Below are 25,108 nucleotides of genomic sequence, written 5' to 3' on the forward strand. Positions count from 1 at the left end.
ATTATTGATTTAAATATACTGCTAAAAAAAAAAAAATCCATATTTTTAGGATTAGTACAATAACACTTTTCATGTAAAGGAAACCCACTCGCTTAAGAATTTTTGGACAGGCATTTCTTAGACACTTCTTTTTCTTCTTCTTTGAGGTTTGACGGCAGTTGGCATCCGCGATGTTGCATTACTGCCACCTTCAGATGTATTCTCCCTCAGTGTCCATTCATTTTAAAGCCATCTTTACAGGGCCGGCCCGTGGCATAGGCGGAATAGGCAAATGCTAGGGGCGCCGCCCACCCCTTGGGGCGCCTGAGCGTCCAAAGGAGTTTTTTTTTTTTTTTTAACAATACAACTACTATACTACAGATTAAAAAAAAAATCATCCCACAAAAACATAACTACATTGCTTTCCCGATCCACCCTGGTCCGAGTGAAGTATCAATACCTCTAATAAATGCATAAAAAGAGCACATATGTGCGTTATAGCTCGCAACCACATCACAAATCGAGAATCCATAATATCTTTCTTTATATTTAAAACATTTTCAGACCTTTTTTTCCTCATAAAATTGAATTGGTGTTATCTTTTGAACTCTTGGCATGAAAACAAACATGAGGTTTCAAATGATATATAGTTTGTCAATATTACATTAGGTTTTTATTAAGATATTATTGTTGTTAAATTTGGAGTGCTCCTCAACTTTCCCAACATGTCCAAAGAAGAGTTGGTAGAGCACTGTCAGACCCTGAGCACAGCTTTAAGTCATGATGGACAGCCAGATATTGATGGCAGGGAACTTGTATTGGAAATGCAAAACTTTCCACATCTGCCATCAAAAAACATGACAAACATTGAGCTCCTGACTTTCATGCACAAGAAGAAGCTGACGGAAATTTACCCCAATATGTGGGTCGCTCTGAGAATCTCTGCCACTCTACCTGTTACCGTCGCTGCTGCTGAAAGGAGCTTCTTTAAGCTCAAACTGATTAAAAACTACCTGAGATCTACAATGGCTCAAGAACGTCTCAGTGGACTTTCAGTCATTAGCATAAATCATGTGGTCTCCCAACAGCTGTCTTATGATGATATCATAGATGACTTTGCTGCTAGAAAGGCAAGGAGAGTAAGGCTGTAGAACATTTGCTACATTTTGCATTCCAGTTTGTGTATAGTTATTTATTTATTTGTGTATCTTTTTGTTTCTGTATTTTTTTTCCGCAATAATCTTATAATATAAATTTATTTATATTATATTTATAATTTAGTTGTGTGTGTGTGTGTGTGTGTGTGTGTGTGTGTGTGTGTGTGTGTGTGTGTGTGTGTGTGTGTTTCCAAAATAAGAAAACAAGACAAAGCTGCGCAGTTTGTTTCTGTGTGAGTGTATGAACACAATGATCAGTGGTGGAATTGTCTGTGATTCCAGGGGCACCAGGTGAAATCTTGCCTAGGGCAGCAAATTGGCCAGGGCCGGCCCTGCGTCTTTAGTCCAGTCATCCTTAAAAAACTAAATAAACGTTTCCTCCCTTGAACACTGTCTCCACATTCTAATATACTTTTAATCAGGGGTGTAAAAAGTACTTGAAAATTATACAGTTTGGATACAGAGTGAATCTTTTACTCAATTAAATGATCTAACAAGAAACATACTTTAATGAAAGTTAAACAAACTCAAAATCACGGACCCTAACCACATCCTCCACAGTTTTAGCACATTGAGTTAATATGTGTTATTAATAAAAATGTTATACCCTTTCTTATATGCTAAAATGAGAACTTTCCTGGCCCATGACTTATATAAGAAATACATCATTTATATGTTAAAAATAAATGTATTTACTAGGGCTGTGAATCGATTAAAATTTGTAATCTAATTAATTACATGGTGTCCTGATTAATTAATATGAGATTAATCATATTTACAAATATTTGCTGAGAAAGCCCCTCAAATAAATATAATTCAATATATAATGATGAAATGATGATACATATTATCTTTAAATATAAAAAATATATATAATATATATATATATATATATATATATATATATATATATATATATATATATATATATAAATAAAAATATTCAGATATTTAAAATGCTTTACATTCTTGTAGCAGAAGAGTTCATCATTGATAAGACAACACAAAAAGCGGCTTTAGAATACAATATATTGTTTAATACCATATTATTGAACATAACATACAGTTCACAGCAATCCATTTCACAAGTGAATTTGTCAATCAGTTCGAGATCATTATGAGGGCTTGTTTAAGGACCGTCAATGAACACCTGCATCAGAAATGCTTGTGTAGTGTCTCAGGTGTGTTGCTTCATAAACATAAAATGTTTAGGTCACTGTGTCAAGTTAAATATAGTTAATACTCAATCTTTAAACACATCTTGAGATCCCTTAGTTCGGATTTGCACTTCATGTTTTGAACGCAAGTATGTAACGCATGTTTGTGTTGTGGGTTGTTTTCTTCACTGTATAAACTGTGCATTACCACACAGCTGAAGTTTCACTTACTGCCCTCTGGAGCAAACAGGTGGTACTACAAGCTTGCATTTCTCAGGAATCTTCCATATCATTGCGGGCATTGCGATTAATTGCGTTAATTTTTTTAACGCGTTATTTTTAGTAATTAATTATTTAAATATGGGACGATCCCATATGTTACAGGATGGGTGGCAACCCTATATACATTGGACCTTCTAAATAGGTGCATTATAGAAATATTTTTTTTCTAATTATATTTTTTAGTTTTTCATTATTTGTCAGCTTTTTAAAACTGAACAAATCAATGTATTTAATCAATAAATATGATATTATATTGCATACATTATATTTTATTAAAATATTTATTGTTTATTTGCATGTTTTTTACTATTCACAGGTATTTACATTGAGTTTTTGCACACATATGCTAAAAACCGGTACTGTCTCTTTAAGGAAACCCAGTATTTCTGTCAAGAGTGTCTGTAATTGAGCACAAATGAAGTACTTCTCACTGCAAACTGTAGCACGATGATGTAGTGGATCTAATCCCATGCGTACTGGATGTTTTAATCCGCATGTGTATTCACATTTTAATGTTTTGTTTTATTACTGTAGTATACATAACTGTCATTATTAATATAGTATATATTCATATAACACACACACACACACATTTATATATTAGGGCTGCACTATTAATTCAAATTAAATCACAATATGACATTGTGCGATTATTGGGGTATGATGTTTTAATTAAGTTAATAGATAAATCAAGCTGTTCGCTTCAAAGTCTATGCACGCTGCTCTGTCCTGTCTGTATTGTGTATAAGCTTTATTACAGTGTATGGTTCTGTGCTCTACAACTCCAGAGTAACAGATGTGCTCCGATCCATGTGCCGTGCGCATCATTTTTAAAGCACTCCATATTTACTTGAATTTCACTTTTTAATACTTCCAAGTATGTTTGACCATTGCATGTTAATATACAAATCCAGATAATTCACCCCATGTCAGTTAAGTTCAGTGGAGGAGATGTTCAAATAAGGAGCACTTTATAGTAAGTAGTATGAGTATATTGCTTAATTCAGATATTTCTTTTCTGAGGATGAAGAGGAAAAATAAGGAAAAGTAATTTACTAAAACCATTTTTATTATTTCCTTTATTATTTTCCTTTACCTGTACTTGTCTTGATGATTGTATTCATACATAGTTTGATCTTACTGAACATTTATATAAAAAAACTCCACAGTTTTACCACCATTTTGCATAATGTGTGAACCTTTCAGATGGTCCCTTACCCACCGTAGGCACATTTTCCAACTTATATCAATGTTAAATTGGCAATATATATATATATATATATATATAAAGTTTTATTTTATTTTTTATTTTTTTTGCCCAGCCTTAGTATTGCCACGGGTGCTCCTGCACTGGTGACTGAGCTTGGACCATGCTTGCAGCTGAGTCATGCACATCATCTTCTTCTGCCAGTGATTTTTACAATTTGGGCAAATTCCAGTTAGAAGGGCAGAGCCCTTGAAGTGGGAATTCTGAAGGGAGAAGGGCACTTGCATGACATGAAAGACTTCCACTTTATCTTCACCTGAAACGTTACCATGACTAACAACAGGAATCTCTTATTTATTGCTGCTAATTTGTTGTTGCAAAAAATATACTTTTTGTAATAGTTTTTTTTTTTCAAACATTGCATTTTGTGTATTATTTAAAATTGCTTACTGTTGCTGTTAAAATAGTAAAAATAAATATTGCTGCAAGCAGCGATTAATTGGGTTCAAGTATTTAAGGTCATTGAAGTGCATATGCAACAGTTATTAAGTAAAAATTCGGCTGTCTGTTTGCACCAAATCAATGTTTAAGTGCCTTAATTTTGAGAAACATCAGGTGAGGTAGCACACAGATATGATATTCTATACATTCCTGACTGTTATATCACCACCAAGAGGCAAAGGTATGCAATATTTTATGTGTCCTCAGAATAACCCCATACAGAAGTGTCTAAAATTGTATCTGTTTAAGTAAAATTGGCCAACCCAGCTGCGTACGTTTTGGTGTAGCTTTGCGACGATGAATCAAAAGTTTAAAGTTTTTTGATAACTTTTCATATTGGGAATGTCCTGAATTCTGCACTGGTTTGGTTTCGATCAGGCGAATGGCCTAGGATGAGTTTGTTTTGAATTTCATTTCAAACAGTCCAAAATAGCGGGAAAACGAAGAGGCAGAGCCAAAAACGTCAGGATCTTAAAAGATTTTTCATGATGCAAGAAATCACAGGAAAAAATTATTTAGTTTTTTTTGTTCACCTATGGGCCAATCGGGGCGAGACTTTGTGCCTGAGTAGCAACAGGGAGTACTACCTTCCCACTTAGTTTTATCTCTCTAGGCCTTACGGCATGGGCTCCATGATCAGTTTTGAGACAGGAAAAATCTGAGCAAAAACCATATGGTTTCTAACACTTCGTATTTTAATCCCTAATAATAATAATAATAATTATATGAATAATAATAGCATTATATCTGTACATAAAGGTATATAAAATACATGAAATTTATTTGGTGCACAAGAAGTCTTAATGATAATAAATAATAATAAACCACAGGGGCCCTGTTTAGGACTGTCTACTATCTTACTGTATGTATGAGGATTAATGTAAACTGCAGAGGAGGAGAGGTATCTGTTATAAAAGGGCTATAGCGCTTTCCCTAATGTTTGAACTTGTAATATTTTCTGATTGACAACCTTGCTTTAAAATGTATCCCGAGGACACGCCACCCAGGGTCACGTGATCATAAACAGTAAAATAACAGCCTTTGTGGAAGGACCCTTCGTGGAGGGCTTGAGTTGCCCACTTTCATTTGGAACACCCTTTTGTGTGGTGTCCCCTTCCCGCAGTGCCCTTCAAGGGCACAAAAATGCAGTTTGGAATTCACCCGTTGTCTCAGGCACAGTTCAAGGTGCTGTGCGTTGTGATGAGACATGATATCGCTTCTCAATGACCAATGGACAATTTCATTTTATGTTAAAACAGAACTAATTGGTGGATTAAATAACATTTAACAAACTGGGAAGCAGTGCAATTTGATTGGTTTGTTAGTATTAAGGTAAGACGGAAGAAAATTATCTGCAAGTACTTTTCAAGTCTTAATAAAATTGTAAGGAGTAAAAAGTACTATTTTAGTCTTTGAAAATGTAATTATGTATTCAGTTTAAATTGAGCTCGAGTAAAGTACACATCCCCAAGAATAATACTTAAGTATAGTAATGAACTATAATTACTCAAGAGCTTTACACTGCTGTAAAGTTATTTTTAAAGTTTTTTTTCTTACCCGTGTCAGCCCTGTGATTTACTTGTTACTTGCTACTTTGGCCCCCCAAAAATCTAAATCTGATGACATTGCAAATGTGGCCCTACAAAAAAGCACACAACAGGAACAAACCTTAATTGGTCTTATAGGGGGTGGAGCATCTGTAAATAGGTCTTTGTTTTAACCACAGCCACATCCTTCATGTCATACTTTAGTCATAAGGAGTCTGACTGTGCATGTAGATTAGTAGATTGGCATGCGGTAAATGTCAGGGCTTTAGTAATTCATATTTACATCAGAATCTTACATTTTTATGAACATTGTTTCGATGGGAATATTATCAATGTAAGAATATTGTAAAATTCCTCTTCTTCTTTACTGCCACTTTCACCGGTCTGTTTTTCTTTTTAACTTTACTCCTCTCTTCTTTGGTTTAACGCCCGTAGCATCTTGTTGCAACAATTATTGATATATGCTGAATTATATATGTGAATGGGGGTAATTCTGTAATGTTTGTGATTTTAAATGTTTGTTTACTTGTTTTATACAGAATGTATATAAATATTAAGTATGTTTTAAATTCTATTTATGTATTTATTATCAAGTTTATTTAATTAAAATATTTATTTGTATGTTTTAATCTTATGAGTTTTAATAGTATGTATGCAAAATATTATTAGTAGTAGGAGTAGTATCTATGATATCTGTTTATAATTACATATTCACATTAAAAATATGACATAAGTAAAATAATAAATATTATAAATTAAGGTTTGTTTTTCACGTTAACATATACAATGTTTTAATTTACTTTGACTGCAGTTTCCGTGTGGGCTCTGTAATATGCATTCGCGGATTCTTCCATTGCTTCACCATGATGGCTCTATGGCAAGCCATTTCCTTACTTGTTGTTTGTGGTCTCATCGAGTGCAGTAAGTTTGTTTGTAAATTCATTTCAATCTGATCATTACTGTAAAGTCAAGTTTCTGAAATGGCAGGTGGGAGAAAACAACAACAGTAAAAATGGTTTAGTTTGCGACCTTTGACCAACACAGGTGTTTCATTGAGAATAAATGCGACTGTTCCTGTTGCTCAATTGCCCACATTTCCTTTATCACACATGCAGATGACAGTATGTGCAATGTGACCTGCACCACAGACTTCATCTCTATGCTGAACTGCTCGAATTCTGACTTGACAGGAACTGCATCATGTGTTATTGTTGCTGATTGCAGGTACAGATATAGCACATCATTTTCTTACTTTGAGTCTTGCAAATGTGGAATGACAGTTCATAGAGGAATTTTCTGAGTTGTTTTACTGAAGCAGTGCCTGACCCCCTCAGTCATTTTTTTAAACAGGGATGAAGGTAATGCTGTGAATGCGAGCTGCAGTATCAAATCACCACAATCTTGGTGCATAATTGAATCAGAGGAACATGAAATAATAATGGCCTATGATACCATTTGCAATATAACAGTAACGCAAATGGACCATAAAGGAGGGATGGAAAGCCCATCAAATCGCTACTCCAAAGAAATGTTTCTGTACAAATCTGGTACGTTACTCTACCTACTTGAAGTTCCATGTATTTCAGGAGTCTTTTGTTGTCCATCTGCTGTATTCTCTAATGCTTATTTTCCCTTCTTAAAGTTAAGCCTAAAAAGCCTTTTAACCTAAGGATTGAAGAATTTGATGAGGGTTTTAATCTCACTTGGGATGTGGCTTATACAGAGCACGATCTGTATGAAAAATTACACTACAGAGTACGAATGCGAACTAAAGGTGCCCCAGATGAGGTAAAGGCTGAATTCTTCTATCCATTTGAAGACAAAACGAATCCAAATTGACCTACAGTGGGTTCAAAAGTCCACATGGAAAATGTAGGATTTAAAATCTAGTTTAATCCTGCAAAATATGTTTTAGGACTTTTTGTTGTTGTTTCTTTAGGAAGATTTTTAACCAAAGAGACATAATGATGTAAATAAATAAGAAATAATTAACTTTCTACACTAATTCTTGGTCACTAATCAAATAAGCCAATTTGTGACATTGACCACGTTAACTCCTTTGTACAGAAGTATTTCCTTGCATCCACCGAAGCATAAAAGATGCTCTTTGGATCATTGGAACATTCTCAACTCATGCAAGGATAACCTGGATCATTAGGTTTTGCATAACAAATCAAATACTAAGAAATTACTTCAACGTTTGCTACTTTTCTCTCACAATAGTAGTAATAATAATAAGATTAAAACAATCTTAACAAAAAAAAAAATCAGCATTTCCACTGGACTCTTGTACTCCACTGCATTTTAAACATTTTATCAATAAATTATTTATCTGAACAACAAGTAATAGTGCAGTCTGTTGATTATTCCACAGAAGGGACAAATGTACCTTCTGGAACAGAACCAACAATCCATGGTAATCATGAGTGAAAGCATCTCGCCAGGAAGAGAGTATGTGGCAGATGTCCAGGTTGCAGTGCATCCTAGATGGTTTACATCCATGTGGAGTGAATGGAGTAACAGTGTTGAATGGACCACTCAGTGGACATCTGGAACCATATTTGAGTTGAAATCTAATGCTCCGGGGTCAGAACAGTACTGTTTCCTGTTGTTGGTGGCAGTTGCCATTGTGGTGATGGTGGTTCTCCTGTACAGTGTAAAATTGTGAGTGTCTCTTTTGGTTATCAATATAAAACCAGGTCATTTTATTTGTCCAATATTTAATTAAATTCTCTGGTTCATATTTTCATATATAAATTCTCATGCACTCACTCTCAGGTTGTTTTAAACCCTTAAGACTTTCTTCCAAAGAACACAAAGGCAGATGCTTGTCAGAATGATAACATCAGTCACATTTCATTGCATTTTGTTCCACAATACAATGGAAGTGAATAGTTAATTTTTGGGTGAGCTATCCCTTTAAATAAGTATGCTAAATACATAATTAGAACTGACCGCGCCCATTGTTTTTACAGTAGGAGTTTGCAATATGAATGAATGAATGAGATTTCATAATCAAGACATTAGCCTTTCTCAAAAGACACTTTGTGGTATATGGCGAAGTGAAGCAAACTTGAGTCTCTCGAATTATGAATCAAACGTCAAATGCCTTTGGGATGTTAATTAACCTTTGCCTTCAAACCATCCAGATATCTTCTATCATTTCAGATATCTTCTGTCATTTATAAAAATCTCAAAGATAATGCACTCAGAAATTTTCCTGATATCTCACATAGCGGTGAACTGTCTAATAAAACATTATACTGTAGATGAGTATGATTTTATGTATTGATGGTTTTCCTGTAATCGACATGACTGCTTTTACCATATACGAATAGTCCCTTTTCACCTCCCATGGTCACAGAAACCACAACAGCAGCAGATACATTCTTGCAGACAGTCTGTTTTCATGTAGGTGAAACAATGGAGGAAGTCAGACGTAGCACTTCTCCGGTGCATAACATTTCATGACAGCTGCTGTTTTCATTTTTTTTTCAGCACTTGAACAGCATGACAGCTGTATGTTCTACAGTGACATCCAAATGCCCTGATTGAAATGCACCCACCAAACTACAATTGTATTAGTTCAATTCAGTTTGTTTATATAGCACTTTTTACAATGCATGTAGTTTCAAAGCAGCTTTTAGATACAATAGACAAGTAGTGCATTACAAACCTCCTAGTGAGTAAATTAAATGCAACAGTGGCAACGAAAACTTGCTAAGATGTTATGTAGTTGAGGAAGAAACCTAGACCCTCGGGAAGCTCTATCTCTTTATCTTACACCAACCTGAAAGAGTTTTGGTCATTTTCCAAATCTTAAAGGGATAGCTCACCCAAAAAGGAAAATTATCTCATCATTTACTCCCCCCTCATTTCCTCCATCCCAGATATGTTTGAGCTTCTTTCTTCTGCAGAACACAAATTATAATTTTTTGAAGAATATTTCAGATCTGTAGGTCCATGCAACGCAAGTGAATGTTTGCTAAAAGTTTGACACCCCAAAAAGCACATGGAGGCATCATAGAAGTAATCTATACAACTCCAGTGTTTTAATCCATATTTTCAGAAGTTATATGATAGGTGTGGGCTTAAAATTCTTCTCCCTGCCCAATAAGTTGTGATATGCATGAATTTGAATCACCAAAAACAAGAAGAATGTGAAAGTGATCTGTTTCTCATTTACACCTATCATTTCACTTTGGAAGACATTGATTTAACCACTGGAGTCTTATGGATTACTTTTATGCTGATTTATGTGAATTTTGGAGCTTCACATTTTTGGCACCCATTCATTTGCATTTTATGGACCTACAGAGCTGAGATATTCTTCTAAAAATCTCCATTTGAGTTCAGCAGAAGAAAGAAAGTCATACACATCTGAGATGGAAAGAGGCTGAGTAACTGAAGAGAGAATTTTCATTTTTGGTTGAACTATTCTTTAAAAACATTGATGGACAGTCCAAGCTTAATTATTTTATATTTAAAATAGGGAGAGAGAGAAAAGAGATATAACAAGTGTTTGTCTAGTCAGATATTTCATTAAACAGTTTGTCTTTGCTTGTTTACAGAGGGGGCACCAAAAAGCTGTCTTTATGGCAACATATTCCAAGTCCCCATGACTACTTCAAACCACTCTACCATACATATCAAGGAGATTTTAAGGTATATCTGCTTTTATTTCCTTTTTCTGGTAACACTTTACAATAAAGCTGTATTCATAAACATGAGTTAACTACTTCACTTAACATGCACACCAACTGTGAACAGTCATTTTCAGCATTTTTTAATCTTGGTTAATGTTAAAGGAGCACATTGTAATTTTTTAATGTATGTCAAAGTATTGCTTACACTGACACATAGTGGCCTAGATGCTTAGCTTCCAACACAATAGTTTTCAGTTGCCTAGAAATTCACTATGCACAGTGAGCAAGCACTAATTTGATCCATGAGTGAAAATGTCCAATAACAGGGCAGTTACTGAGATTAAGGGAGAAGTATTCAGATGGTCATGTGATCCTAACATGGCTGCCCCCATGAGGGAACCCTCTCCATGTAGAATAAAACCGGTTTTATAAGGTTACTGATATGACTGAAATCTTAATCTCACATGAGTGTTCATGATTTCATACATATGTTTCAAAATTACCATTCATTTCTTTAGGAGTAAAATATTTTAAATGAGGAAAACAATTATTGAGAGCACCATTAATTTCAACATAAACTAATAAATGTGACAATAAAGTGATTTGATTTGAATAAATTATATTAGTTAATGCATTATGAACTAACATGAACTACCAATGAACAATCCTGTAAAAATACAGTATATTGTTCATTGGTAGTTCATGATATGCAATGCTTTTACTAAAATAAATAAAACCTTATCTAAATGTTATCTTTTTTGTTTCAAACCAAGCTCAAAGCCTCTCGTGCATTAGCAGAAGTTGCTGTGTGGTTAAGTGCGATAATGTGTTTTATTAGGGGACTTTCGTTTATAAGATTTGCTTTACCTCACTCTTGAGTGGGGAATGTGACATTTTGCAATTGAGTCAGTCTGTAGGGGCTTCAAAGGACAGGGAGGGCTCAGTTATGAACATTTGATGAGCAAATTGAAAGTAGCAGTTTTTCCCTCGAATGAAGTTCAAACCCAAACTCTGATAAGGTGGGTGGTAATAAATAGCTGTTTTTAATTAAAGGGGAAATTTAGCGAACATTCTTCTGGGTAAAGTGTGCTGAAAAATAAAATGCTATATGTTCTAAAGCTCTTGATAGTATAGAAAAAACAGATTGAAAGTTATTTAATTAGTTGTTTTTGTTATTCTGTGAAAGAGCGTATTGTTTAATATTGACAAGATATTAATAGAAGAGGCATTTCTTGGCTTGATGATTTCTTGGAAACCTCAATGTTATGAAATAGGTCAATTTTGTGAACTAGCAAGACTTGAATCACCCACTTTGTTTCAACATGGGTACTCAAGAAATAGTGGAGACTACTTGTCGAGGCAAACATTTTCCAGTAGGGGACAGCATGCTGAAATTAGAACTGTGCAGAGTTGAGAGTTGTAGTTCGAGACCAGCTCATAAGAGTATTTGTCCAGGCCGAGACCAGAAGAGGCTAAATCCGAGACTCATATAAACCTAATGCAATCCTAATGCATGGGTTAAATATACAGTGTAAACAAATCAATTGAATTTTAGCTCAAATATCATGTATGCCTCATATATTATTTTCTTAAGCTTAAGAAATAAAATGAAATAAATGTCACATCCTATTCCTAGGTCTTGACTTTCCATTTGTTGACAATTTGCTCAGTTGCACTAGTATATATTTACACACTATTTTCCATTCACTGTAAGCCAAGTAGGCATTTCTGCCATGCCAAAAAAAAAACAGGATTATTTTACTATTACTTCAGGTCTTGATATCCACGACAGAGCATAATTACTTTTTGAAAGTATGAAGGATAACCATCCTGTTATCCAAACGTAAACCAGTCTCCAGATCTTTTGCATTCTCAAGTCATGTGCAATGAAAATCAATCATTGATTAATATTGGATTTGTCGAAATTGCCAAGAAGTGAAATAAATAGTATGAAAAGAAGGGACTCAAAACAAAATCAGATTCCATACTTGTTCGAGTTCTTGACAAGACTGAATCCAAATGCTCCTGAATACATGACAAGACCAAGACTATACAAATATGGTTTTGATACCATAGTCTACAACAAGTAGAAACGAATCTCAAATAGGTTAAAATTTCAATTATTACCCCTCTGGAGTCATGTTGCCCCTGAGCACTTGCTCAATTGCCCATAAGGTTTATTGGCCGATGATCACAAGTCATTGTTGTAATTTCTTCAAAACCTCATCTATATTAGCCAGCCTGATAACATTACATTTAGTCTTGGTGACATATTTAAATCAGCATAATTCTCAACAACACTGTACAATAAACAACACAGAAGTATGCAAGGCATAAAAACACGTGCACAAGATCAACAAATGTAAGATGTAGTGGCAATGCAACACAGAGATACTGGCAAGTGACATCAGCTGGTCCAAAACAGGTCTCGGGCCAATGGGCCACCCTTATTGTTGAACCCTGCAGTCTGTAATGTCATCTATATAACTGATTTCAAGACAGAATAAACAAGACCTTCTCATGTTTTCTTACAGAAATGGGTAGGGCCAGTCCTGACCTTCAGTAACTATGATGTCCTTGAGAAAAGCGCCACTCTGCAGGTGCTTTGTGTCAAGCAGCAGAGTGAAAGCTCAGAGGAACCTGATAACAACAGGAACAGTCACCAAGACTCCAGCCCTTTCAGTCTGGCAAGTCAAAACTCATCCAAACTCCTTGGAAGCAACAGTCATGGTGTCACACACGCTGGCGGCCACATATCAATGGACACAGTTACCGTATCTGACCAGGAGGGCATCATGGCCGACTGCTCTGGCAAGAGTCATAGACAGAGCCTGGAGAACTTCCTCAGCTCCAAAGAAGCCAATCAGAGATTGCATGAAGTGACTGATGGGCAGCCCGGGGCTGTAGGGCCTGACAGGAGAGGTGGCTTACAAGCTTTAGACTGTGATGATTGGCATCTACAAGAGGATGACTTGGAGAACATTGAACATGTCTCACTGGACTCTTATAGTTCTAATGAGCAATCCGATGATGGTTACCCTCAAATGAGATTGGATTTAGACACCATAGACAGTGGCTTTCTTGAGTCAGACTCTTCTAGCCCTTCAGCATATGATGGGAACGAACAGATAGAGACTTCCTGTCTAGATGGTGTAGAGTGCTCCCATTCAAATTATGTCAAACAGTGGGCAGCTTTTTCTGCAGTCCAAGTTGATACCCAAAGCACTGGAAAGTAGCCGTGACTGTGTACAACATCAAAAGGAACCAATCAGCCAAAACTGAATAATAAGTTTCTAAGCTTGTACAAACAAGCTTGAAGATGTCCCTGTTTGGACTTAATTTGCTTATAAGTTACAGCCCAGCAAGGCATAGGTCCAGCAGTGGCTTGTGGATGTGAGTGGATGTGAGATTGTGTGCGAAGTATCTTTCACAGGACACTTTTATACAACAAGATCCTGCAGGCTATATAGAAGTCTGCAACTTGTATATATGCAAGAGTGTGCCAAAATGACTGTGTGTTATACAGTATGCCAATTGTGCCTTGATGATGTACTATTTCTTGTGTATTTTCAAAGTACTCATTGGTGCATGCTACAGTGGCATGCAAAAGTGTAGGCCCCTCCTGATCAAAATGTCTGTTGCTTTGAATAGCTAAGTTAGCAAAATATGGCCTGATTTCCAAAAGGCATAAAGTTAAAGATGACACATTTCTTTAATATTTTAAGCAATTTTACTTTTTTGTATACATCTTTTACCTCTTTCAAAATAACAAAAAAGGAAAAGTGCCAGAAGATAAAGTTTGGGCACCCTGCATGGTCAGTACTTAGTAACACCCCCTGGAAAGTATCACAGCTTGTAAAAGCTATTTGTAGCCAGTTAAATCTCATTCAATTATTTTTGCAGGATTTTCACACATTCTTCCTTGCAAATGGCTTCTAGTTCTGTGAGATTCTTGGGCCGACTTACATGCTCTGCTCTTTTGATGTCTATCCACATATTTTCAATGATGTTTAGGTCGGGGGACTGTGAGGGCCATGGCAAAACCTTCAAATTGCACCTCTTGAGGTAGTCCATTGTGGATTTTGAGTTGTGTTTAGGATCAATATCCTGTTGAAGCAATCCTCTTCATCTTCATCTTTACAGATGATGTGATGTTTGCTTCCATAATTTGCTGGTATTTTATTTAATCCATTCTTCCCTCTAACAGTGAAATGTTCCCCTGTGCCACTGGCATCAACACAAGCCCAAAGCATGATCGATCCACCCCCATGCTTAACAGTTGGAGAGGTGTTCTCTCATGAAATTCTTCTCCCTTTTTTCTCCAAACATACCTTTGCTCATTGTGGCCAAATAGTTATATTTATCTTCATCAGTCTGCAGGACATGTTTCTAAATGCATCAGGCTTGTTTAGATGTTCATTTGCAAACTTTTGACTTTGAAATGTCTTGTGAGGATGCAGGAAAGATTTTCTTCTCATGACTCTTCCATGAAGGTCATATTTGGGCAGGTGTCATTGCATTAGTGCATCACTATTCCAGTCTGCTAAATCTTCCTTAAGGTCTATTGCAGTCAAACAGGGGTTTTGATTTGCCTTTCTAGCAATTCTACAAGAAGTTCTCTCTGAAAGTTTTCTTGGTCTTCCAGACCTCAACTTGAACTTCACCATTCCTGTTAACTGCCATTTCTTAATTACATTACAAACTGAGGAAAGGCTACCTGAAAACACTTTGCTATCTTATAGCCTTCTCCTGCTTTGTGGGCATCAATTATTTTAATTTTCAGAGTGCTAGGCAGCTGCTTAGAGGAGCCCATGGCTGCTGATTGTTGGGACCAGGTTTGAGGATTCAGAGTATATGTAATGCTTTGAAATTCGCATCACCTGGCCTTTCCAAACAATGATTGTGAACAAGCCATAGCCCTAACAAGCTAATTAAGGTCTGATACCTTGGTAAAAGTAATCTGAGAGCTCAAATCTTTTGGGGTGTCCAAACTTTTGCATGGTGCTCCTTTCCTTTTTTTCACTCAAAATGTACAAAATAAAAAATAATACACTAATATTGCTTAAAATGTTGAAAAGAATGTTTCATCTTTAACTTTATTCCTTGAGGAGATCAGTTCATCTTCTTCTCACATAACTGTTCACAGCAGCATACATTTTGACCAGGGGTGCCCAAACATTTGCATTCCACTGTATATTGCTATCATTGGCCCTTCTCAATCATGTCCTCCTAATAATCCCCATCCATTAATTGGCTCTAAAACTCTATTCTCTCCTCTCCACCAATAGCTGGTGTGTGGTTAGCACACAATGGCTGTCGTCGTAACATCCAGGTGGATGCTGCACACTGGTGGTGGTTGAGGAGATTCCCGCTATACTGTATATGTAAAGTGCTTTGAGTGCTTAGAAAAACGCTATTTAAATGTAAGGAATTGGTAGGTGGCCAAATGTAAAAGTTGAATTGGTTATTGAAAATACTTCACCCAGTACACAAATAGTTTCCAGTCTTATGGGGGGTTGGGTGGTTACAGGGGAGGACGTACGTTTCGCAGTGTTTTGACAGGGTCTAAGCGTGCACTTAGTGGTATTTTGACGGGGTATATTCTATATAACCTAATGTTGCCGAATCCACAGTGTGATCAGTCTGGTGACAAAGGGGTCTGTGGTTTCAAGATGTGTTAATATGATCCAATTTATCCATACTGTCAAACACTCAAACGTATGTACTTTTGCAGCACCAGTTGACGCACATTTAGTGCACAGTATAAGTATGTGAATTGGGATGAAGGCATTGCATTTTTGCTCTGATTATCTATTGAGGTAAGACTCATACTTTGAGAAATGAAGCACTTCATGGAAATTCATGGCATATGCAATTCTTCAGTCATTGCACACTATGTTGTGGGTGTTATCTGTATTTGCTGGCCTGAGCAAGATAAGCATGTGTCAGAGCCAGGCATATAATGCTAGCCACCTGATAATACAAAGGGTAATTCTACATATCAGATCTTTTGCACGAATGATTAGCTGAACTCAGCAGTACTGATGCTTTAGTTATTTCATGTGTTCTGTGATGATTTTTTCACAGTGTTTCCGTACTATCAATCCTCTTTTTGAAACAGACACATCATTTAATAATCCTGAAATTATTTAATGCGCTTTATAATTATGACGATCTAGTTATTTATTACTCTTGGTGAGATCATTTATTTGTTGATTACAGACATTATTTGGTAGATAAAACTTGAATGGAAGGTTTAAAAATTAAACTTCATGGTCACTTGACAAACACAGGATTTGAGTGTTTTTGTGATTTTTTAGCCTTAACTTTTTACAGTTCAGCCATTGCAGCAGCTACGGTACATGTCAATTTTGGTGATTCTAGTTTAACATTTCTGGAAACGTCCATGTCAGTTAAGAAGCGAACCATATATACCATAATAAGTTTAAAGGTTTTTAATCAAACTATTAAAAGTCAGATTAAAAGCCATGATAATGTCAAAATATGGATAAAGAGAAAAAAATGGTTGAGAGTGTGCCCATTAACAAATATGCTTTCCTGATGAAAGCCACCATTAATCTGTACAGCAGATTTTGTCACCTTATACCACTATTTTTTTGCAACATCTGAAATTTTAAAAAGGAAATTAAAAAGTAGTGCATCATCTAAGACAATGCCAAATTAGTTATGTAAGAAGCCACCAATAAAAGATGTTAACTGTTTATCTTTTATTTATTAATCTCACTGCACAAAAATGTCTGAAATGGAACAGTATAAAGTCATGTCAAGGTTAATTTTGAGGCTGGAAATGTTACAGATTTTTAATTAGGTCTATAAATTAGATATAAAAAATGGAACTAAGATTAGAGTAACTAAAATGCTTTGTCAAACCAACAAAAAATTTATTTGAATTAAGATTCAGAGTCTCCCTTTTATATAATCCTATATAAAAACTAATTTCTTCAACAGGTATATTACATTGTACATAATGTTGTATATATTGTTTAAAAAGATCACCTTCATTTAATGTGTGGCTTGCTCAAGAGATATTTTGTGTATATGAAACCTTATGATGCCAGCCTAACTAATCAGATCAGAGATTTTAGATAACATCGAGGTTAAGAACTCCTACATAAACAGGAACCGCTCTGTATATAAAGCTGGCTTGAGTTGTCTGTGCTGCTCTGTCTCAGACTTCACTTTTCTAGTAATGTAATGTTTCTCTAAAGTGTCTGAATAAATGTGGTGAGTTGAATTAACTGTTATAGCATATGTAATCTTTTCGATTTGTACTCGTAATTCAGAAATGTATGATACAGATACAAGACTTAAACGTTTTCTTGACTTTATCAGATTTACATATTGGGTGTTTTAAATTACTATGTATATGTTCATTAAAAACACTTTAAGGATGAAAACCTAACATCACAATTGTGTAATATTTATTGCATCTCTCTAATTGGCAGGTGTTCAAGTCAGGCTTAGAAGGTGAGGTTAATATCCGAATAACCTAAGAGGCTTTTAATATTGATCACTTGAGTATTTGGTGCATTATGCTACATTTTCAATCTTTTCAGCTGCATGCATTGCATTAAACGCATATGAGTTCTGACTGAGCATGTGAGTTTAAAGTCAAGTGTGTGTACGCACAGTGACATATAACTATGAACCTCACCGGAACTTTCTGCATTCTTCTGGCTTTTCAACTGCAACCTAAAGCCAGTTCACAGGGTAAAACAGATTTGTCATATCTACATTCATTATTATTCATACATACACTTCCCATTGACCATGTGACCTTTTCCCCTTATATTTCAGCTCTGCCAGATGGGTACACCTGTGTGACAGATTACTGGCTCACCATCAACTGCTCTTTAAAAATACCAGTGACACGCACCAGAGCTACAAACACATCATATTGGCTGAAATTTGATCACAACAATGAGAATATGTAAACATACTGCATTTATTCATAAGCATTGGCTGATTAGTAATTCATACTCATTAAGTATAGCATTTTATACAATTAAACTGTAAGTGTGCATTGTCAGTGTGGTGCAATGAGGTGAAGATTTTCCTAAACATGATTCTACAACTTTTTCGTACACAGCACGTTTGAATGCGCATTTCAGAGAGCTTATGAGGATTACAGCTGTACCTATTCTTTTGAAGAAAATTATTTTGTGTTCATGAATATTGACCAATTTACAATAACACTTTTTTATTTGGAAAATGGACAAAAGAATTCCTCTCTGTTGGAATCTTCTTATTATCCAGCTAAAAATAGTAAGTTGATTCTGACGAGATCCATGAAAACAGCCACATTTGCTGTATGTTTTATATAAGTATGTACTGTATATAGCCATTATGCTTCACAGAATAAATGTACTTATACAAGGATTTGTATTCTGTCTTTTTCCTCAGTTAAACCAAAACCCCCAGGAAATTTTACGTTACAATATGCTAATGGAACCTATCACTTTAAATGGGACAGTGGATATGAACATCACATCTACGCAAAGGCTTTACCCATTATGTACGAGTTTCTGTACTACAAAGAGGGAGATCGTGGCAAGGTAAGACGATTCTTAGACAATCCGCAGCAAAATAATTTTTTCATCTTTCTGAGAGAACTTCCGCTGTTACACCACATCAAAGAAAAATATGTAACATAATGTATATGTGTATTTCTGCTTGACTGCTGACATCTTCAATGAATGGTTTCATAATTTTTTTTATAAAATGATATTTCAAGGAGATTCACCTCAAATTAGGAATGCTTCAGATTGATGAACCAAATATAGATCGGGGTGCTCAATACACTGCTATGGTGAGAACTGGGATAGATCAAATAAACGATTACAATGGAATGTGGAGTGACTGGAGCATTGCAATAAAATGGAAAACGATACAAAAAGGTAAAATAAAAAAATAAAGTTAAAAGTACTCATGTAATTTCTGAGAGGTCATTTTTCCCTTTTTTTAGAAGTTGCTTCAAGGTCAAATTTGGTACATCACTGTTGTTTCACTCTTTTTCCTAAATATATTTTTAAAGACCAATCCAATCAAGTTGGCAGGATTGCCATCGGAATGTGTTTGATGCTTGGATTTCTAATTCTGCTCTTGTCAGTACCTGTTGCAAGGTAATTGTTTATCATGTGCTTATATATACTGTAAACTGATGGAACTCGGATGACACAAGAATGATAACTAGTATGTGTTGTATTTTATGCAATACAGAATGAAAATAAAAGAAATTGCATGGGTGCCAACACCGGCGACATATTTTCAGCCCCTATACCAACAATACCAAGGCAATTTTCAGGTAATACTTCATACTACTCAACTGGGGGTTTGACCCCCTAAGGTTTCAATACAGAACTGCAAAGAGTTATGAAATAGTTACAGACATGCCAGCAGAGGTGGGTAGTAATGCACTACTATTTACTATTTACTCTGTTACATTTATTTGAGTAACTTTTTGGGAAAAATGTTACTTTTAGAGTAGGTTTAAAAGTGGGTAATTTTTACTCTCACTCAGGTAAATTTCGATTGAAATTTTTTAACATTTACTTCTTTACAATGGGTAGCATTACTGTCGTTACACTACTAGGTTTATATTTAATGAATGTGTAATTTATTGAGAGACTACTGAATGGGACTTTTATGAGAGCAGAAGTTCACACAGCTGCGCGTGCCGTCACAAACTCAGCATCAAACTCTTCAAAGCGAAACACTTTCTTCGCTCCACACAGTGAAAAAAAGAATAGATTCGTCATGCAATGCCTTCATTTAACACCAAGACAAGCTGATATTTCAAGATTAAATTCACAGCTTCAACTTCAGGCAGCATGTCGAGATACATTTTGTCTCTAATTCTAACGCGGGCTTTTCTGTGTAATTTGAGTCATTTTCAGGGTGATTGTGTAACTGGGCTCTTATGACATCAGATTTTAAGTGAACATTTTTTAAATCAGTGCAGCAGTTTATCAGTGCGCTTTGTCCCATGTCCCGCATGTCATAAACATTATTTATGCATTTACTCCGCACCATCGCGGGTGTACTGGAAGCAATCGCAGCTACTTCAGGTGTATTAACTGTATAAATCCATGTAAACTTCCAAGTTAAGAGTAAATCACTGCCATTCACATGACCGACAACTGGAGCGTTGGAGCGAATTTATTAACACAATAAATCTTAATTCTGTTTGTCATTTTTAATATATACTGTGTGTTAATATAAAGAGTAAACACATTTGATCAAATGCAGATACATTTAAAAACTCCATCATCGAGTGTACTTGAAATGTACACTTGAAATTAGAGTGCATTGTGGGTAAGAATGAGTGAACAAAAGTAGGGAACGAGTGGCTCACTCAGAATTCAGACACTCCTACAAAATAGCGGACACTCGAAATAGTGCACTATATAGTGGATAGGGGGTGGTTTCAGCCACAGCGAGTGTTCCACGATCAGGGTTGGTGCCCTACATAGGTTGTGTACTTTGCATTTAGGAAGCAGCGGTACTGCTGTACAGAACTAACGATCTAAATACTTACAACACTGAAAAAAGAATCCACACAGGAAAGCTATGAGATAGCGAAAGAAGGCATTAATAAAGCATGATCTTGCTTTGGGTTATATTTCAGCATTATTATAATGTCCTTGTGAGACATTTTCATGTTTTCACTGTAATAATTACTAGAAATGTTTACAAACCTCTCTTCTTATTGACAAATTCATCCAGATTTGACAAGAGCTCTTAAAGGGATAGTTCACCCAAAAATGAAAATTCTCATTATTTACTCACCCTCATGCAACCCCCGATGTGTATGACTTTCTTTCATCTGCTGAACTCAAATTAAGATTTTTAAAAGAATTTCTCAGCTCTGTAGGTCCATACAATGCAAGTGAATGGGTGGCACCATTTTAAAGCTAAATAAACAAACACAAGTCAGCATAAAAGTAATCCATAAGACTCTAGTGGTTAAATCAATATATTCAGAAGCAATGTAATAGGTGTGGATGAGAAACAGAAAAACGGATCACTTAGACATTAGACGTTTTTGGTGAGTCACATTCTTCTCTGTATATCACCCCCTGCTTTCTAGCAAAAAAAAAGACAAATATTGATCTGTTTCTCACGCACATCTATCATATCACTTTTGAAGACATGTATTTAACCACTGGAGTCTTATGGATTACTTTTATCCTGCCTTTATTTGCTTTTTGGTTCATCAAAATTTTGGCCTACAGAGCTAAAATATTCTTTTAAAAATCTGAATTTGTGTTCTGCAGAAGAAGGGAAGTCATACACATCTGGGATGGCATGAGGTGAGTAAATGATGAGAGAAATTTCATTTTTGGGCAAACTCTCTTTAAAGTTATAGCTCAGCCATAATGTAATATTATGTCATCATTTCTCTACACTCATGTTGTTCCAAACCAGTGTGATGCTTTGTATTATGTGGAACACAAAATATGTTAAACAGAATGTTAGGGACTGACAGTCTCGGTCACCATTCACTTTCAATATATATATATATATATATATATATATATATATATATATATATATATATATATATATATATATATATATATATATATATATATATAAATAAACATTTACTGAAGGTAAATAGTGACATTCTGTCTAATATTTCCTTATTGTTAGGCATGGAAGAAAGAAAGTAATACAGGTTTGTAACAACATGATGGTGAATGATGACAGAATTTCCTTATTTAATAATAATAATTCTATAATATATGTTCAATGTGTATTATGTAATGGAATATAGGAGAGTAAACATCTATTATGTAATTCGTGAAAGTAACGAGTTACTCATTGCTAGAGTGCTCTTTTAATAGGATACTTTCTTACTCTTACTCAATTAATTGTTTATGTTATTACTTTTACTTTTACTTGAGTAATAATTTTTTTGAAGTCATTTTACTTTTACTTGAGTACAGTTTTTGGCTACTCTACCCCCCTCTGCATGCCAGTGCCAAATAAAGGATCTTTTATTTGTAAAAAATAAAACAATAGGAATCCACCACTGATCTATATATATATAGATCAGTGGAATCAACGTATAACTGTGATCTTATATCCTGAATTATACTGTATATATTATTCATTATATCACCGAAAGGTTAGTACAGATTGCAGAGCTACTCCAGCCACTTTATTATCCCATTCCGTTTTTCTTATCACATATCAAGTGTGAATCATTCTGGCATGAATAATAATTGTTTCTGGACACTGGTCTACTTATTTCAATAATCTTTTATATCTAACCATATTAAATGGGACCCTCACGTCCACATGCGTGGACATTACGTTTTGGTTTCGCTCTAGGCTATGCTTCATTTATTATTATTTTTTTAACTGACTGATCTCAGTTTAGGAGACACTAGGCTGTTGTTAAAGGGTTAAACTTTCAGCATACCGAGTCATGTGACAAAACAACATGGTGCCAATCTCAGCCGAGATTATCTTTTGGAGAAAAAGCAATAAAACTACATCTGGTAAAAAAAAAAACAGCTTTAGTTTTCAGATAACAGGGATAGTTCAACCAAACATGAAAATTCTCTCATCATTTACTCACCCTCATGCCATCCTAGATTTGTATGACTTTCTTTCTTCTGCTGAACACAAACAAAGATTTTTATTTTACCTTCTTCTTTTGTTTTGGGAGATTTGCATTCTTTTTGCATTTCGCCCCCTACTGGGCAGGAAGGAGACTTATATATTGATCTTTTTCTCACCCACACCAATCATATTGCCTCAGTAGCTATCGATTTAACCACTGGAGTCTTATGGATTACTTTTATGCTGCCTTAATGTGCATTTTGGAGCTTCAAAATTTTGGCACCCATTCACTTGTATTTTATGGACCAACAGAGCTGAAATATTTTTCTAAAAATCTTTTTTTGTGTTCTGCAGAAGAAATAACATCATATATATCTGGGATGGCATGAGGGGGGAGTAAATGATGAGAGAATTTTCATTTTTGGGTGAACTATCACTTTAAAAACTGTTTGAGTCAAAAGAGTCTCTAATTTCATCTAATATGCCATTTTAAACATTGCATTGATTTATCAAGAAACGGCACGCTGTTAAACACAATGTCCATGTATGTGGACAATAGGACTAACTTTCCATTAAAATCCTACATTCTCTGTGCATTATCACATTGAGTATCAACGTATGTTTCCAAAAGCTAGAAAATGTTGCTTTCAGAGGCTATACAGAGTTAGGATGAAAATAAGGTGCATTTCAAACTGTTCTAAGACCAGTGAAGACAGATAGCACATTGGAGGTCAAGTAATTTACTAATAAGGGAGCGAGGGAGCATCCTGTAACTTTCCTATGCAGCCTAGTGCATTCACTTCTAACATCTGGCCAAAAGTTCAGTTTCATGCTGCAGATAATGTTTGGACCACTCAACATGTATAGCAGGCATGTGACAATGATAATCAGGAGATCTCAGGAGGTTAATGCAGTTTTAGCAACAATAACATTACAATCCTTAAATAATGAGTAAATCTTTATTCCAGTGGACTGTACTGTATGATACTTATTCACCCTAAGAACTTGACATGTTTCAGTATAAACAGCCTCAAGCTGTCAGTGTCGCGTTGTGTCAAAGGATGTGTCTGATGCAGACTGGGTGTTAGATATAATCTTTGTAGCATGCATTAGATTAATATATAGTCTCCTTTTTATCCTAAGTGTTGGGTTTTGGCAAAGAGTCCTATAGAAGACATTTGTGTTATGGAAGAATTTTCAACAATTGACAAGATTGCCGAGGCCAAAACTACACTACAGGATTGTGGAGAGAAAACAGACGTGCACCCCTCAGCTCAATACTACACACCATATGTGGGCCCCACCGCTCCGATCTGGGCCCCTTTCCAAATGGCCGATGTTTGCAGTGACACAAGTATCCCATGTGAGGAACTTTCTTTGTCCTGTGAAGAGTTGCCTGATCAAGTGGATGACCTCATAAAGTGGCTAAGCACAGCGTGTTGGAGTGGAGATGTTCTCTCTTTGAAGGACTCTGTGCTTACTCTTGAGAGTTCTGAGAGTTGCGGGTCATCTGAAGCACCGGCAATCATTAACCCAACGTCTGTATGCTTCAAACAAGATTACTGCACTCTCACTGACACGCCCCAAGGTCCTGTCCCCACCTTCACCAAAGATGCAGAGCTGGATGGCAATACCTCCACTGAATAAATGCAGCAGTGGAGGATATTTTACAAACAAGCAGCATATTTGAAAGGCAAATATTAGTAGATAATACAAATTTTTTTTTTTTAACTGAATGACAACAAAAATACCAATCCATTTTTTTTTTTTTTTTTTTTTACAAATGGTTAAATTAGCATTTTAAAAAACATACATTAAGGCACTTCCTTTAAAAAAACAAAAAACAACAACAACTGTACTGCTGGTTTACCTGTGAAACTCTGTATTACTGATATTATTGTTGGCTTCTGTATGATAAATTACAATTGGTAACAAATTGCCTTTATACCTAAATTTTTTGCTACAATTTTACTACGTAAAATTAATGTCGGTCAGAATGTTTCAGACGTACTTTTCAAAACAAAAAAATAATAATTTC

The 25,108-nt window shown here is 35.4% G+C and overlaps 2 protein-coding genes across 2 annotated transcripts; both read left to right on the forward strand.

Moving 5' to 3' along the window:
- Positions 1 to 6,051: 6,051 nt before the first annotated feature.
- On the forward strand, positions 6,052 to 14,021 carry LOC127648434 (interleukin-21 receptor-like). The gene is made up of 8 exons (XM_052133108.1): positions 6,052 to 6,164; positions 6,642 to 6,751; positions 6,946 to 7,054; positions 7,181 to 7,377; positions 7,473 to 7,618; positions 8,205 to 8,494; positions 10,402 to 10,495; positions 13,011 to 14,021. The coding sequence occupies exons 1-8, from the start codon at positions 6,133 to 6,135 to the stop codon at positions 13,710 to 13,712; spliced, it is 1,680 nt and encodes a 559-aa protein (XP_051989068.1). The 5' UTR covers positions 6,052 to 6,132; the 3' UTR covers positions 13,713 to 14,021.
- Positions 14,022 to 14,150: 129 nt separating this feature from the next.
- On the forward strand, positions 14,151 to 24,958 carry il21r.2 (interleukin 21 receptor, tandem duplicate 2). The gene is made up of 10 exons (XM_052132572.1): positions 14,151 to 17,721; positions 17,943 to 17,964; positions 18,054 to 18,207; positions 18,295 to 18,427; positions 18,587 to 18,762; positions 18,901 to 19,052; positions 19,232 to 19,394; positions 19,532 to 19,619; positions 19,717 to 19,801; positions 24,214 to 24,958. The coding sequence occupies exons 3-10, from the start codon at positions 18,141 to 18,143 to the stop codon at positions 24,715 to 24,717; spliced, it is 1,368 nt and encodes a 455-aa protein (XP_051988532.1). The 5' UTR covers positions 14,151 to 17,721; positions 17,943 to 17,964; positions 18,054 to 18,140; the 3' UTR covers positions 24,718 to 24,958.
- The last annotated feature ends 150 nt before the right edge of the window (positions 24,959 to 25,108 follow it).

Source organism: Xyrauchen texanus, chromosome 8 (assembly GCF_025860055.1).
Source record: "Xyrauchen texanus isolate HMW12.3.18 chromosome 8, RBS_HiC_50CHRs, whole genome shotgun sequence".
NCBI lineage: Eukaryota > Metazoa > Chordata > Actinopteri > Cypriniformes > Catostomidae > Xyrauchen > Xyrauchen texanus.

Bases quoted from the DNA above. Each gene is read 5' to 3' on its own strand.
- LOC127648434 (XM_052133108.1), top strand. From the start codon at position 6,133: ATGAACATTGTTTCGATGGGAATATTATCAAT. The intron at 6,165-6,641 runs GTAAGAATATTG...CTTTGACTGCAG, and splicing joins TCGATGGGAATATTATCAAT to TTTCCGTGTGGGCTCTGTAA. The intron at 6,752-6,945 runs GTAAGTTTGTTT...TCACACATGCAG, and splicing joins TTGTGGTCTCATCGAGTGCA to ATGACAGTATGTGCAATGTG.
- il21r.2 (XM_052132572.1), top strand. From the start codon at position 18,141: ATGAACCTCACCGGAACTTTCTGCATTCTTCTGGCTTTTCAACTGCAA. The intron at 18,763-18,900 runs GTAAGTTGATTC...CTTTTTCCTCAG, and splicing joins TTATTATCCAGCTAAAAATA to TTAAACCAAAACCCCCAGGA. The intron at 19,395-19,531 runs GTAAAATAAAAA...ATATTTTTAAAG, and splicing joins ATGGAAAACGATACAAAAAG to ACCAATCCAATCAAGTTGGC.